This window comes from Dipodomys spectabilis, unplaced genomic scaffold, assembly GCF_019054845.1.
Source record: "Dipodomys spectabilis isolate Male_0828 unplaced genomic scaffold, ASM1905484v1 ptg000001l, whole genome shotgun sequence".
Lineage (NCBI taxonomy): Eukaryota > Metazoa > Chordata > Mammalia > Rodentia > Heteromyidae > Dipodomys > Dipodomys spectabilis.
This window is the reverse complement of record NW_024870678.1, coordinates 33,545,800-33,560,315: the sequence shown is the minus strand read 5'-3', so window position 1 is coordinate 33,560,315 and position 14,516 is coordinate 33,545,800. Positions and strand designations below refer to the sequence as shown.

Genomic DNA, 14,516 nt, shown 5'->3' with positions numbered 1-14,516 from the left:
ATCCTCAGATCTTAGCTTCCAGAGTAGCTAGGATTATAGGCGTGAGCCATTAGTGCCCAGTGTAATGGCTCCTTTTTAAAACTATAGTTTAAAACTATAGTTTAAAAAATTCCTGTTCTGCTCTGCATTGGAATGAGGAAGTTGAGGCTGTGGCTGAGTTCATCTGGACTGATTATCCTTCCTCTCAGTTTTGGTTGGGAGATGGGAGAAAAAAGAACACTTAACAGCATGGTAAAAACGTGTGTGTGTTACATCCATATACATGAATGAACATGCAAGGACATATAATATCATTTGAACACACAGATACTTAACATCTTTGGGACAGGATGTGTTCTGTACACAATGACATAAATGACAGCTTTCCCCATCAAAGGAGCCAAATAAAAGGGATAGAAAAGAATAAGTGGTTTGAATAAAGGTATATAAATATGTAATCTTTATAATGTATATTCAATCAAGAAAGTATAACTAATATTTAAGATTACCATTCTCCTAAAATAGATCTTAATGACCTATGATCTTAATGAGAGCTATCTTCCCTCCATAATGAGTTTCCAATAACCTCTTCACAAAAAGTCTTTAAACTTCTATCTACTATTCTGTCACAGTATTTTTCAAAAGCAAAGGCAGTTAAAAGCCATTAAATTGGAATAACACTTTAAGGTTTGGCGGCTCAGAAATACTTGAACTGTGCTAAGAGTGTGGGAGAGAAAATTTGATGGGATGTACAACATTTTATTTGGGGAACAATTTCATATATAATATCTAGCTTATCAGGAGGATTAAAAACAACAACAACTAGGCGGGCATTTCATTTTGTGACCCATCCAGAATAAATGACGGCCAGCTCTTGGGTGGACTCAGTGTAAGAGCTGAGCACTGCTTTTTTTTTTTAAGTTTTAGTTATCACATGACCTCATTTCCATGGCATGAACCATCTGGTACATTTCAAACGCCTTTTAAGACCTTGCAAAGCAGGTTGCCTGTTCTGGATTGTTAGAGATTCACGCTTGCAAAGAAAGCATCTCCCTGGGATTAGAAGTTCTTTCTGAAGCGCCTTGTCTTCCCTCAGTGCCCCTGGGGGGTGGGGCTGGCTGCGGGCCTCTGTCTGTCTGTGGTCTGGCTCAGGGCTGAGTGGAGATGCAGGCTGGCTGGCTGTGGCCGCCGCTGCTGCTGCTGCACATCCTGCCTTGCAAGCGCTGCCATCTCATTGGCCGGCGCTGCAGGAAGATGAATGCTGTGACAAGCTTCCTATCTCGGCTGCTCTAACACCGCGCCTGGCAAATGTTTCCTCAGGAGCTGGCACACAAAATCAAGGGCTACCAGGAGCAGATCGCCTCGTTGAATTCCAAGTGCAAGATGCTGACCATGAAAGCCAAGCACGCCACCATGCTCCTGACGGTGACGGAGGTGGAGGGACTGGCAGAAGGGACGGAGGACCTGGACGGGGAGCTCCTCCCCACGCCCTCAGCCTACCCCTCTGTGGTCATGGTAAGGCTCAGGTTGGACCCCGCTGGGGGCCGGCTTTGCTCTCTAGACTGGACCCTCCCTGGTGGGCCTGGATCCCTTCTGAGGCTTCATTTAGGTTTGCATTAAAGAGCTGTTTGCTTCATTCTCTTGGAGTACATTAGGACCAAAGGCATAAACAGTACCAGTTGAAATGAAATGAAATGATTGGCTTGAGGTTCTGGGTTTCCCCATCCAAAATCTGTTCTTTCATTTGATTCTAATTTAGCCATAATACTGAAAGACTCTGTGCTTTGTGTGTTAAAAAAAAAAAGTCCTTTGCACGGGTGGTCTGGTCTTCTGGGGGATGGGAAAATTACAATACATATATTTAGTTACATTTTCCAGGGGGAACTAGCTGATGCGGTAGGTTGCTCGTACTCTGTTTGTGTGCTTGTTGAATGAAATTTAGAAGAGAAACTATGATGAGGAAACAAAACCATAGCAATAGAGAATTCAAAGTTTAGCCACGGGTTTCAAGAAATCAACTGCGTGGATTTCTGTTCCACGGTGTTTATTCCTTCCATGGAGACGGCACTGAGTGTTCAGTTACTTCCTGCCTAACCTTCACTATTTTCTTTTCCTCGAGTTGTGCCTGAAGCAGTATAAAGCCACACAGAGGTGTGCCTCTGGAGAAATAGACTGCTTTGTTTATGTACCTTTTTCTTTTTTTCTTTCTTGCTGGGTTCTGGGGATTGACTTTAGGACACTCTACTACTTCAGCCCAAGGTGTTGTTTTTGATGCATTTATTTCCCTAAGATATTTGGAACTTGAGATGCCAAAGAGAGCATTGTAATTCATAGCTTCGTTTTCCCCTTACTCAGATGATTCGTGTTTTGGGGTGGGGGCAAGGGAGTTATTTATAAAGACACAGCACTAAAAAAAAATAGATGAAATAGAAAATAAGTTTTTGATCAACAGCAAAACTCGGATATCATGCACACCCCCATCTGTGTTTGTTTTGCGAATGATTCCCTAAGAGTAGGCACTTGAACACAAACTTTTACGTGTGAACACAGACTTTCGTATGTAAATGAGCGTCTCAGTCACCGGCACCCATGTTACATAATGATCTGTTTTGGCCTTCATCTGGCCAGGATTTTTGCTCCCCTGGCTAACTGATTTCCCTGTCCTTCTGGCCGCGTTTCCTGTATCAGATGACGGCAGGTCGCTGTCACACACTGCTGTCCCCTGTCACGGAAGAGTCCGGGGAGGAGGGAACCAACAGCGAGATGTCCTCCCCGCCGGCCTGCCGCTCCCCCTCACCGGTGGCTCACACGGAGGCCGCTGTCACCCAGGTACCTCTCCTTTACCTTCCTCGCTCCTTGAGCTCCAGGCAGACGCACAACTCCATTCTCTTTCCTCCTGGGGCTGTGGGTGTGAATCTTCCTCATTGCATTTGGTTTCAGGGCCACCAGATGCTCCGATTGCACAAATGTGACTGCTGGGTGAGACCTCTGGCCCAGGATGTCATCTCCTTTCCTGTGCTACTGACAGGGAGATAAGCAAACAATTAGGTCCGGAAATTATAGCCCCAGAAGGCTTCTTTGAAAAGAGACCTTGGGGCCTCCATTCCTCCACTCAGGTCAAATAGGGTCCTGCATCCTTAGAGAATATGTCTGCCACACTGTTAGAAAATAACATAATTCCAGGTGAGCTTCACATTCATGGAACACAGGATTCTGATCTTTACCACACGGATTTTGTGTGTTAAAAAATTCGTGTTCATTATGCTATGCCTTTATTTCCTTTTCTTTCTGTTTTTATTTGTCAGTTGTGGGGCTTGAACTCAGGGCCGGGGTGTTATCCCTGAGCCTCTTTGTGCTCAAGGCTGGCACTCTACCACTTGAGCCACAGTTCCACTTTGAGTTTTTGAGTAGTTAATTGGAGATAAGAGTCTTGTGGGGACTTTTCTGCCCAGGCTGGCTTGAAACCGTAATCTTCAGATCTCAGTCTCCTGAGTAGCTAGTGGTACAGGTATGAGCCACTGGTGCCTGGCTGCTTTTATTTCTTATAACATGAAAATAATATGGGAATAATTATGAGAATAATTATGGGCTACCTTCTAGCATACAAGGCAGTAAATATATTCTAAATTCTACTGCCAAACTTTTTATGAGAAATACTGGATACAAATTTTTTAAAAGATGTCTTTATGATAACCCAAAGTTGTAAGGCATATTAAACAGTGTTGTTTATTGCTAAGCCAAAGCAACTTTCAAAAGTTTTAATAATGGAACTATGAAATTCCTATGAAATTTAAAAGAGTTGAGCTATATTGTCACAGAAAAACTGCTAACCCACGCACATATTTTATAATCTCTTCTATAAGTCAGTCTTTTTATTTGGAGCTGAAACATTCAAATTAGGGCATCTGTACTAAGCAGAACATTGGTCCCAGTCAAAAGGGAATGCACAATTGTTCAAGGCTTTAGGTAATGAAACTCTCTTGGTAGAAATCAATATGGCTGTGGGACATTATCAGTTCATTCCTTCATCCAGTGTGTTCTGAGCACCTGCTAGATACATCCCCTTGAGTTGGGCACTGGAAATGAACCTAGATAAAGGTGACAATAACCTCACCCCAAAGACCTTAAATTCCAGAGAAAAACTAACAGAATAAATTATAACAAAAGTGTTCAGATAAGCTAGGAACAGGTAGGTAGCTCAGACCTGTAGTCCTAGCTGTTCAGAGGTTGAGATCTGAAAACTGTGATTCGGAGACAGTCCAGACCAACAAATCTGACAGTTAACTAGCAAAAAGCCAGAGGTAGAGGTGAAGGCCTAGAGTGACCGCCATAAATGACAGAGCCACACAAGAGCTCAAGGACCTGAGTTGAAGGCCCCATACAGACAGAGAGACAGACAGACATACAGACAGACAGACAGACATACACACACACACACACACACACACACACACAAGACCAGATAAAATCTAAAAGCATAACAAAAAGGTGAAGTTCAGGGTGTCCTGGGAGATATTGGCAACTATATTCTAAACCTGATTTAAAAATTCCTAAGACATGTTGCTCATTCTTTAACCCCACATACCTTCCCTGTGCTCACGGGTTATTAGAACTAGAGACACTGGACTCCAGTCAGCTGACCACTATATTGAAAAGCATTATTTAATATGCATAATTTTGAATAATAATAAGCATTTTGAATAACAATGAGTCTTCAGAGACAAACACTCAAATTATAAGTCTCCTTGCTGCCCCTTTATTTACGTTTTCCTTTCTTTCTTGGTGGTGCTGGAGTTTGAACTCAGTGTCTCATCCTTGGTAGGCTGTGATGGGCCACTTGAGCCTCACCTCCAGCCTTGCTTTATGTTGGTGCTTTTGGTAATGGAGGCTATCAAACATTTCTGCTAGTCTCAAACATTGATCCTCCGGCTCTCAGCTGCGTCAGTAGCCAGGATTACAGATGGAAGCTGCACATCTCCAGCTCCGTGTACTTTTTTTATAAGGTATCTTTCCATGTATACCTGCCTGTGTCCAGTAAATGGCAAAATGTGCAAATATTCTGCTTATTACTAGCCATTCACCGTTCCTTGTCACTAAGATTAATGGCATCCTAAAATTGGGTAAGCTGGCTTGGTGTGCAACCCAGTGCACGAACTGCCATCAGTGGAATCACATTAATCACATTAGCAACCTAACATACCGATCCAGGGTCCTGCGAGTTAGCAGGAGATGTCTTAGGTTAGGCCAACTCAGACAGCTTGACTCGGTGGAAGCTGTAAACAAAGTAAACCAGTCTTGCTTGGCATCACTCAAGTAAATAAATGTGGTTGTGACCACCACGTGTTATTCTAGTACAGCAGTACAAGGAAACCTTGTGAGAGGCAACTGACCAGGAAGCCCTAGATTACAAAACGGTCTCTTTTAGGATAACTCCAAACCCTGGGCAGTATGTTCACAGCCATGTCAAGGCCCAGCCAAATATAACCGCTTCATAGAAGCACAGCTGTTCAACGGGTTTGGCTTGTGCTGTAAGTAGATCCTCGTTACATAAAGCACTGAGCCCACTCACAGCCAGTGGGTTTGCTCGCCAGCACTAGCGCCGAGCAGTAGAGTAATAATAACTTAGCTCACTCGGGAGCAGAACCCTGGCGCATCCCCGGAGCCCGCTGCAGTTTCTTACTCTGCCTTGATGCAGTCTGAGACTCGAACTCCACAGAAGCATTGTGAGAAGTATTGGCTCGAATAAAAAGCAGTAGCACAGGAGGCAAACTCCTGGTCTTAAGGGCAGAAGCTCCACAGCATCTCTGCCCTTCCTGTTCTAGCCTTCCTGTTCTAGGCTAAGTGGCCTTGGAAAAGTCCTTGTCCTCCTTTTTGTGAGTGGGAGGTGAGATTACTTCACTCTCAGACTTAACAGTGAAGTGTGATGTTAATCGTGAAAGTGCTCTTTAAACTGGAAGATAGGGCTGGGTGGTGGTGGCTCGTGCCTGCAATCCTAGATACTCAGGAGGCTGAGATCTAAGGATTCTGTTTGAAGTCAGCTCAGGCCACTAACTGTGAAAGACTCTTATTTCCAATGAACCAGCAAAAATGCCAGAAACGAAGGCATGGCACAAGTAGTAGAGTGCTAGCTATGAGACAGAACAGCTAAATGAGGGCATGAGTCAAAAGCCCAGAAACAGCACAGAAAAATAAGCAACCACAGGAAGAAACAAAGCTGGAGAATGTACATCGAATATCTACAGGTCTTCAGGTTTCATGCTTAGGAATCCGTTTGACAGGCAGTCCCTAACCTTCCTTCCATCTGCAAGGATGATTCCAGTGTGGACTGGAATAGTCACAGGACTGTTGGTTTATGCTATCAAATGTGTGTATTCATTAAATAGACCTACGTTATTCACCTCCAGAAGGTGATAGAGTTTCATATCATTTTCTAAATTAGTATCTTTAAGTAGTTGTACAGAGGAGTTGCCATTGAACAAAGCTGTTTGTGAGTAAAATATGTCTTGGTCAGTGGCACCCCTTTCAACATCCTCCCCCATCCTTCCCCTCCCTGCCCCTCACTTCACTCTTCTCAATTTTGTAGGATATACATTGGATTCATTGTATCCAGACCTTTAAAAAATAGCAGTTGTCACTTCTACCTACAGTAGGCATGAGCCATGTGTACAACAGAAAGAAGGGATTTTTAGTAACAAATTTATTTTATCCTAGCTCTTGCGGGAACTGTATTAATTTATATTAGAGGGAATAGTGTAAAAAGAAATTAAACACATTTAAAGCCCTCCCTCCCTCCCTTTCTTCCTTCCTTCCTTCCTTCCTTCCTTCTTTCCTTCCTTCCTTCTTTCTTTCCTTCCTTCCCTCCTTCCTTCCTTCCCTCCTTTCTTTCTCTTCTTTCTTATTTTTTGCCGGTCATAGGGCCTGAACTCTGGGCCTAGGCTCTGTCCCTCAGCTCTTCAGCTCAAGGCTAGCGCTCTACCACTTGAGCCACAGTGCCACTTCTGGCTTTTTCTGCTTATGTGGTGCTGAGGAATCAAACCCAGGGCCTCATGCATGCAAGGCAAGCATTCTACCATTGAGCCACCTTCCCAGCCCCAGCCATTCTTTTCTTTAGTAATACTCCACTAGTCCCTGTTATCCATAGAAAATATGCCCCAAACCCCTAGTGGTGACTGAAGTCATGTAGCAAGCTCTGAACACACTGGGTTTTTCTCTTACACATACCTGGCTTTGGGAACAGTACAAATTAAGCACGGTAATGTAGCCAAACACATGGGTAGATCTGAAACTTATATACACTCGCCGTTGAAGAGATGGTTGATGGTGCACACATGTAAGTTTGACAGGAAGCTAAGACACAAGGATCATGAGTTTGAGGTCAGTCTGGGTTTCATAGCTAATTTTGGGCCCAGCCTGAGTTATATAGCCAGACTTTATCCCAGAATAACAACAAACAATAAAAAATGACCTACCAAAAAGAAAGATGGAATAATTAGACCACTGCAGTAATCATTAGGGAATGATCTAGAAGCTTTGTCAGCAACAGTACAAGTAGCAAGTGTTACCATCATGTAGTGTTCTTTCATTTAGCCCTCACTAGCCCCTCCCCACCTCAGTGTAGGGCTGATGCATGAAATGCTAGCACCTTGCTTCTGTCACTCAGCCTCTTAGGAAACTTGCTTAAGACTCTCAGGTGCCGGGACTGGTAGGCCGACGTTACTCTGCTGCCCGCCCACTCCTGGTCTGCCCTCCAGCAGACCCCCCCCCCAAAAAAAGAAATCCACCAGGTCATTTTCTGCTATTGCTTCCCTGATGGCTATTGCTTTCCTCCTTCTTCAGTAATTTTTTCCCCGGAAGTGCTTCTCATCAGGGCTCAGGTATTTTCAAGATAGATGCCCTCATCTTTAACATTACAATTATGAGTAGAATTACAGTGATTATAACAGCAACATACAGATGGTCAATATTGCTAGTTACATCCTGATTCAACTTGTATCAAGCGACAGATAAGTATACTAGAAGTTATTGAAACACATCAATCATATAATCTTTCTAGAGTAAATTTCAATTCTAATAAAACATACAATGTTGTTTATAACCCAGGAGATTAAAACATTCAAAAGTCTAAGCCTTCCTCATCCACTCTGATGATATTTTGGGGTCTTGCAGGAAAGGAATAGAAGAAAAGCTTTTTTTTTTTTATTATTCCTGTCCTAGATATTTTCAATTTCCTCATTATATTCCCCCACATTTAATATTAAAATATTTGCATGTGTTTCTGTGAATAATAAACCTAGACACAGAGAATGATCATTGGGCTGCAGCTGTCAAGTTAGTGTCTATAGATTTATTTATTTTAAGAAATGCTTTTAAAATTATTCAGAACTTTCATTAGAGCACTGAACAATAGTTTAGTAGCTAGGTCACTTAGATTCTATGATGTTGCTGTTTTGCTCAGTCTTCAAATGCTTGTACAACACTTAAATCCTTTGTATTGTCATGTCATAGAATATAAAATAAGGCATAAATTTTGGCCATCTGAAATATTGGCAAAGTTATGTTTACTAGGAATTTGGACCATAGGTTTCATTTGCAGTGAACCCATCTCCAGTGATTTCCTTTGAAGAACATGTCCCCCTTTCTTTAATTTTTTTCTTCTTAATTCATTGGTGTTCTAGGGTAGTTTTGGTGCTCATTCTTGTGGGAGACAACACCAACATCAATATGTCCCTGAGTAACTTTTTTAAAATATGTATTTCCAAGAGTTGCTAGACCTTCCATTTTAACTATCTGTCATTAAACTGGGAGAGAGAGCAAGAGAAGAGGTGATGTTGTATAAAAAGAAATGTATTCTTTACTGATTTATGTGACTGTAAACCCTCTGCACATCACTTTCATTATCAACAAAAATTTTTTTAAATACATATCACGAGAGATCAAACAGATCTTTATTTGCAATTCCTTATTTGAATGTAAAGAACTTTCTTGGGAAAAAAATTACCAAGTGGGTAGTATTTTCCTTTTGTTACACAACAATAAATGTTGCTAAAATTGATTCTGTCTATTAACCACAACCATAAAAGAATTAGAATATTCTTTGGTATTTTTAAATTCTTGTCTCAAGCACGTACTCACTTAGGCCCTAGAAAAAGGGATAAACTCCTTTCAGGCCCCAGTTCCAAGACCCTTCATTCTGCATGGTCAATGGTACCCAAGGGCTTATTGATCCAGACTCTGGTCTGCACGTTGACTGTAATACTGATCTTCTTCTCCCAGGACATTGCTTATTACCAAGCCCTGTCTGCTGAGAGGTTACAGCTGGACGCTTCACGGATTGCCCCCAGCCCGGTGGTGGCATCTCAGGAGTCCTACGAACTAGGCCTGGAACCATCTGCTACTGCCAAGCTGAGTGATTTGCAGCGTTCTTGGGAAACCTTAAAAAATGTGGTAAGTCTCCCACTACCCCCCACCCCCCAGCCATACCAGCTAGGGATTGGTTTTACACTCACCCATCTCCTTCAGTGTTATGCAACTCACGCAGTTACACATCCAGCCCCCAGTTGGGTAAAGCAAGGAGGAAAGGAGTGTGGTAAGCTGGAAGATAAGAGGTCGCCCACTGTTGCTAAGATCCCTTTTTCTTGTCCAGATCAGTGAAAAGCAGCGCACCCTCTATGAAGCCCTGGAACGCCAACAGAAATACCAAGACTCTCTGCAGTCCATCTCCACAAAGATGGAAGCCATGGAGATGAAGCTGAGCGAGGGTCTTCAGCCCAGCCGAAGTCCAGAGAGCCAGATGGCTGAGCATCAGGTAAACATGGTGGGGCTTCAGCTTCCCGCTTGACGGGTGGGTGTGGTGAGCTCCTCCCCGCTGGCCGTTCTGGTGGAATATGCAAGGTTCCACGTGGTGGGATCATGGGGGTGAATTCCACACCGTGGTAGGCCACACCTGCCACGGCTCCCCGGAGCGCTCTACAGAGGAAAACAGAAGCCGACCCCGCGTGTTCCCTTTCACAAGCTCCACGCATTCATGCTGTTTTATTTCCTCCTCTTTCACAAAGTGTCTTTCCTTACCGTGGCCAGAGGGTTTTGATGTTATTGTGAGTGTCAGTGTTGTCAGGATAAAATGCACCCCAAATCTACCCACTGAAATACTAGCCGGTGGGTGTCCAAACCACTAGCTCTTGAAATAGAGTAAGTTTCAGGTTGCTGTGGGCAAAGGTGCAGTTGGATGGCATCTGGGGGGTGCTGGCTCCTGTCTGGCGATTGTTCTGACTTCAGGAATTTTAGGAATGGTTACGTAAGTTAGACAGAGCTTCCCCTTTATGAAGAGAACAGAGCTGGTGATAGTAACCTAAGTCAATCAGGTGACATTGGAAATGCACTGGTTTTAGAAGCCCATCTATATGGAGACGTCCTCAGTAATGCTGTGTTGTGGACCCACAGCACAGGTGTGCAGACTCATTGCAGTCTACACAGCCAGGTGTTCACCTGTGTGTCAGGTGTTGTGACGTGAAGGTGGCACCTACTGCTGTCCAGAGCACAGGAGCCTGGGACAAGCCTACAGCAGCCTGAGGGATGGTGGGGAGGAGGGGGGTGGAGGGAGGAAGATGTCATTACTGGATAGGAATTAAGAGCCATTAAAAAAAGCCTGGTATGATGGCACATGCCTGTCAATGCAGGCAAGTCAATAAATGGCCGAGGGTGTTTGCACAGCATGTAAGAGGACCGTGTGTGTGTGTGTGTGTGTGTGTGTGTGTGTGTGTGTGTGTGTGCGTGTGTGTGTACATGAAGCTCTATACTTCTGTCCTGAAGGTTCTCTATCTTTCCAGCTAGGACAGCCATAGACAATACTCCTAGGTGGAGTAAGATAGGATCTCCTGCTTTTGTAACACGGGGTCTCTCAGGATAACACAGACGATGTGAACATCTCATCTGAAGTCTGCACCTTGAGCAATAGTGGTTTCTCATTTCTGACACTTTTGTAACTTCTTAAGAGAGATATTGAAATGCACACTCATCGATTTTTAGGCCTTTTTGGTGGTTGCTGATGAACCGCCTTCTGGAAGGGTTCCTGCCAGCTCATGTGAACCACCAGGCTTGGGGAACGGGGGGGGGGGGGGGGGGCGTGAAGGAGGAGATTAAAGCAACACCATTACAGCTTCGTTTCCCTACCTCATTTCAGTGATGAGGTCCCTCAGGGACTCGAGTGACCAGAGCAATGCCATTCTCCTCCAAGCTCCACCCATCTCCTAGACCACTACCCTCCAAGTGTTTGAACTTTGACCCTTCTAGAAGGGGCTCAGGATCCTGCCATCTGGTTTGGCCGTTGTGGCAGCCTCCATAAGGTCATCTGAAGAGACCGGCCCTGTTTGCCTGTGTGTTCCCTGCCTCCCCTAGCTCTTATCTGGGGTTGGGAGTTCTGTCCATCTCCCGCCCATCCCCAACCTCCTGGAATTTTAATACAACAATAGTCGGCATACTGGAAACAGCCCGTGAGCCATGCCAATAGAAAACAGAAGCCAGGAATTGAGGACAGATGTCTATCCTCAATTGGAGGATCAGAATCGACTGCCCTGAGAAAAGAGGTCCTGGAAATCGTGATTCTGAGAGCTGAGTGGAGAAGTGGGCTACAGGCTTCCTCTGTCTTATCAGACGGAGCCGTGATGAGTTACGGTATTCCCAGCATAGAGGCAGCCGTGAGTGAACGCACTCCCCGGTCACAGATGGGCCCGGACAAGCCGGGAAGGCCCATAGGTCACTGGCATTAGTTGGTGTCGCCCTATTACAACCAGAAACACCCCGGAATTCTGCCGGGCACCGCCCTTTCGCCACCCGGGTGAGCGGCCCCCAGGTTGCTGGGTCAGTGGCGTCCAGGGGGAAAAGTCTTCCTGCAGAGTCTCCGAGCATGCGAGACCCCACCAGGCTGTGTCTGGTCTCCCCATCGGAAGTCCATCGGTGAGTCTGACCCTCAGTGTCCCCTGCAGGCCCTCATGGACGAGATCCTCACGCTGCAGGATGAGATCAGCGGGCTCCAGGCAGCCCTGGCGGCGGAGCTGGTGGCCGAGTGCCAGGAGTCGGACCCTGCGGAGCGGCTGGCCCTGCAGTCCACGCTCACCGTCCTGGCCGAGCGCATGTCCACCATCAGGATGAAGGCGTCAGGAAAGCGGCAGCTGTTGGAGGTGAGAGGGGGGGTCCAGGTCAGGATGACGGGATCAGGATAACAGCACGGCCTGTGCGCGGCCACGGTGGTCCCCCTTGCTCCCGCTCACTGGCTGCCGGGCCACATCCGTTCATGAGAACATGCTTGCAAAGTCACGCCATCCGGTTACCTCAATATTGTGCGATAGAGACCCATGCTGGCTACCACAATGCATGCATGAAAAATCAGTGATTTTTTTCTGTTGATATTCTTTATACTTCTTGGTCCAAACTATGCAGAATATTTCTACACTTGGGTTAGACTTGAGGTTTCAGGAAAACTTCTACCACACCTGCTCTGTCTCCCAGAATCTTCCTGTGCATCACTGGCTCTCAATTCTATGTGAATTGAATATCATTTATTTACCTGTGGTTTAAATCATAATTCAGCTCATCATATATTTCATTCCTTTTCTTTCTTCTTTTTTTTTTTTTTACTGGGTCTGGGACATGAACTCAGAGCTACAATGCTGTCCCTTAGCTCTTTCACTTGAGGCTGGCACTCTACCACTTGAGCCATGCTTCCACTTTCAGCTTTTTTGGTGGTTAATTGGAGATAAGAGTCGCACAGACTTTCCTGACTGGGCTGGCTTCAAACCACAACCCTCAGATCTTAAATCCCAGCTTCCTGAGTAGCTAGGATTACAGACATGAGCCACCAGCACCTGACTCCTACATTTCTTATTTTATTTAATATCATTGTATCTGCCCTACTTACTGATAATCTCCATGTTAGACTACCTAATAACATTCTAAATAAAGACTATCAAATGGGAAATAGTTTTAAGATTATTTTAAAAACAAGATATTTAACCCATCTGAGGAGTTAACTTTCGTTCACTCATATGGACCTTACTCTTGTGGGGTTTCAAAATAAAATGATTAGCTAGAAATTTTTCAGCACAAATCATTTTATCGATTGATTTGGTATTGATCTTGGGGCTTGAACTTGAGGCCTAGGCCTGAGCTCTGTTGCTGAAGGCCAATATTCCACCACTCCAGCCATAGCTCCACTTTGGGCTTTTTTGGGTGCTTAATTGGAGATAAGAGTCTCACAGTTATTCCTGCCTGGGCTGGCTTTGAACCATAATCCTCAGATCTCGTATCTTGGTCTCCTGCGTAGCTAGGCTTATAAGCATGAACCACTAGCGTCTGTTCCAACACAAATTATTTTTAAGCATTGAAAAGCCCAGAGGTCGAACCTGAAGTTTGGATTTCACTTAAGATTCAGCAACACCAAGTCACCGTTTCCCATGAAACTGCATGCTGGCTGCCTCTTTGGGGAGCAGAATCCGTCAGTGCTCTTCCACTTGCCAGGGTCCGCACCACTCCCTTCTGTTTCTCAGACACTGAGTTCAAGTGTCTGTTGTCATCTACCAGCCGCTGCCTTATGCTACTGTTCGGTTCTCATCTTTGGCTTATTTCCATCATTCCCATGACTGCCTGGTTTTCTTGGAATACTATCTACAGGTGTCATGTTCAGCTCTAAGGCCCATGAGAGTCATGAAGGAACCCTTTCCAAAATACTCATCTCAAGACACGACACCTGCTGTGGCCTGCCATGTAGATAGACGGGGTGGGAGAAGGTGGCCCCCCTCCCCCCCAGCCCCACTGATCTGTGTCCTGCTCTACTCCACCTCGTCCAGGAGAAGCTGAACGAGCAGCTGGAGGAGCAGCGGCAGGAGCAGGCCCTGCAGAGGTACCGCAGCGAGGCCGACGAGCTGGACCACTGGCTCCTGAACACCAAGGCCAGTCTGGATGTCGCGCTGGCTGCCCCCAAGGACCCCATGGACATGGAGGCCCAGCTGGAGGACTGCCAGGTAGGCCTGCGTCCCCCACACCCCACACAGGAGACAAAGGCCGAGCGTCTCGGGGCACACACGTGATTCTTCACCACCCATGCTCTCTATAGGCGTCGGGGGCCTAAAAGCTTGAGTGAGCCCACATGTGCACGCGATTTAGGGAAAAACCAAAACCAGAACCTATCCCGTACTGTCAGTAGGATCCACACTGGACAAAATATTCTGCTTTCCAGTGGATGTGTTTCAAAACATTTGTGTTTAGTAGTTCAAGGGAAATGCAAAACAAATAAGAAGACTCGGCTAGTGCTCTACCACTGTTCCGTTTCTATCTTTTTGCTGGTCAATTGAAAATAGGAGTCTCATAGACTTTCCTGCCTGGGCTGGCTTTGAACTGCAATACTTAGATCTCAGCCTCCCAAGTAACTAAAGCTATAGGCATGAGCCAGTGGTCCTGAGCTTTTGAAGCAGAGAACTTTTTACTTCCTCCCATGTTAGGTCTCTGGCAATTGATGTGAGGAGTTACTTACATTAAAGGTTTTG

General features: G+C 45.3%; 1 protein-coding gene across 1 annotated transcript in view; it reads left to right on the top strand.

Annotated features, from left to right (window-relative positions):
- Positions 1-14,516, top strand: part of Syne1 (spectrin repeat containing nuclear envelope protein 1) — a 385,765-nt gene that overhangs the window by 244,143 nt on the left and 127,106 nt on the right. The window contains exons 90-95 of the mRNA XM_042700560.1: positions 1,300-1,494; positions 2,668-2,808; positions 9,253-9,423; positions 9,623-9,784; positions 11,961-12,155; positions 13,821-13,994. Coding sequence (XP_042556494.1) covers positions 1,300-1,494; positions 2,668-2,808; positions 9,253-9,423; positions 9,623-9,784; positions 11,961-12,155; positions 13,821-13,994 — 1,038 coding nt within the window. The remainder of the gene's footprint in view (positions 1-1,299; positions 1,495-2,667; positions 2,809-9,252; positions 9,424-9,622; positions 9,785-11,960; positions 12,156-13,820; positions 13,995-14,516) is intronic.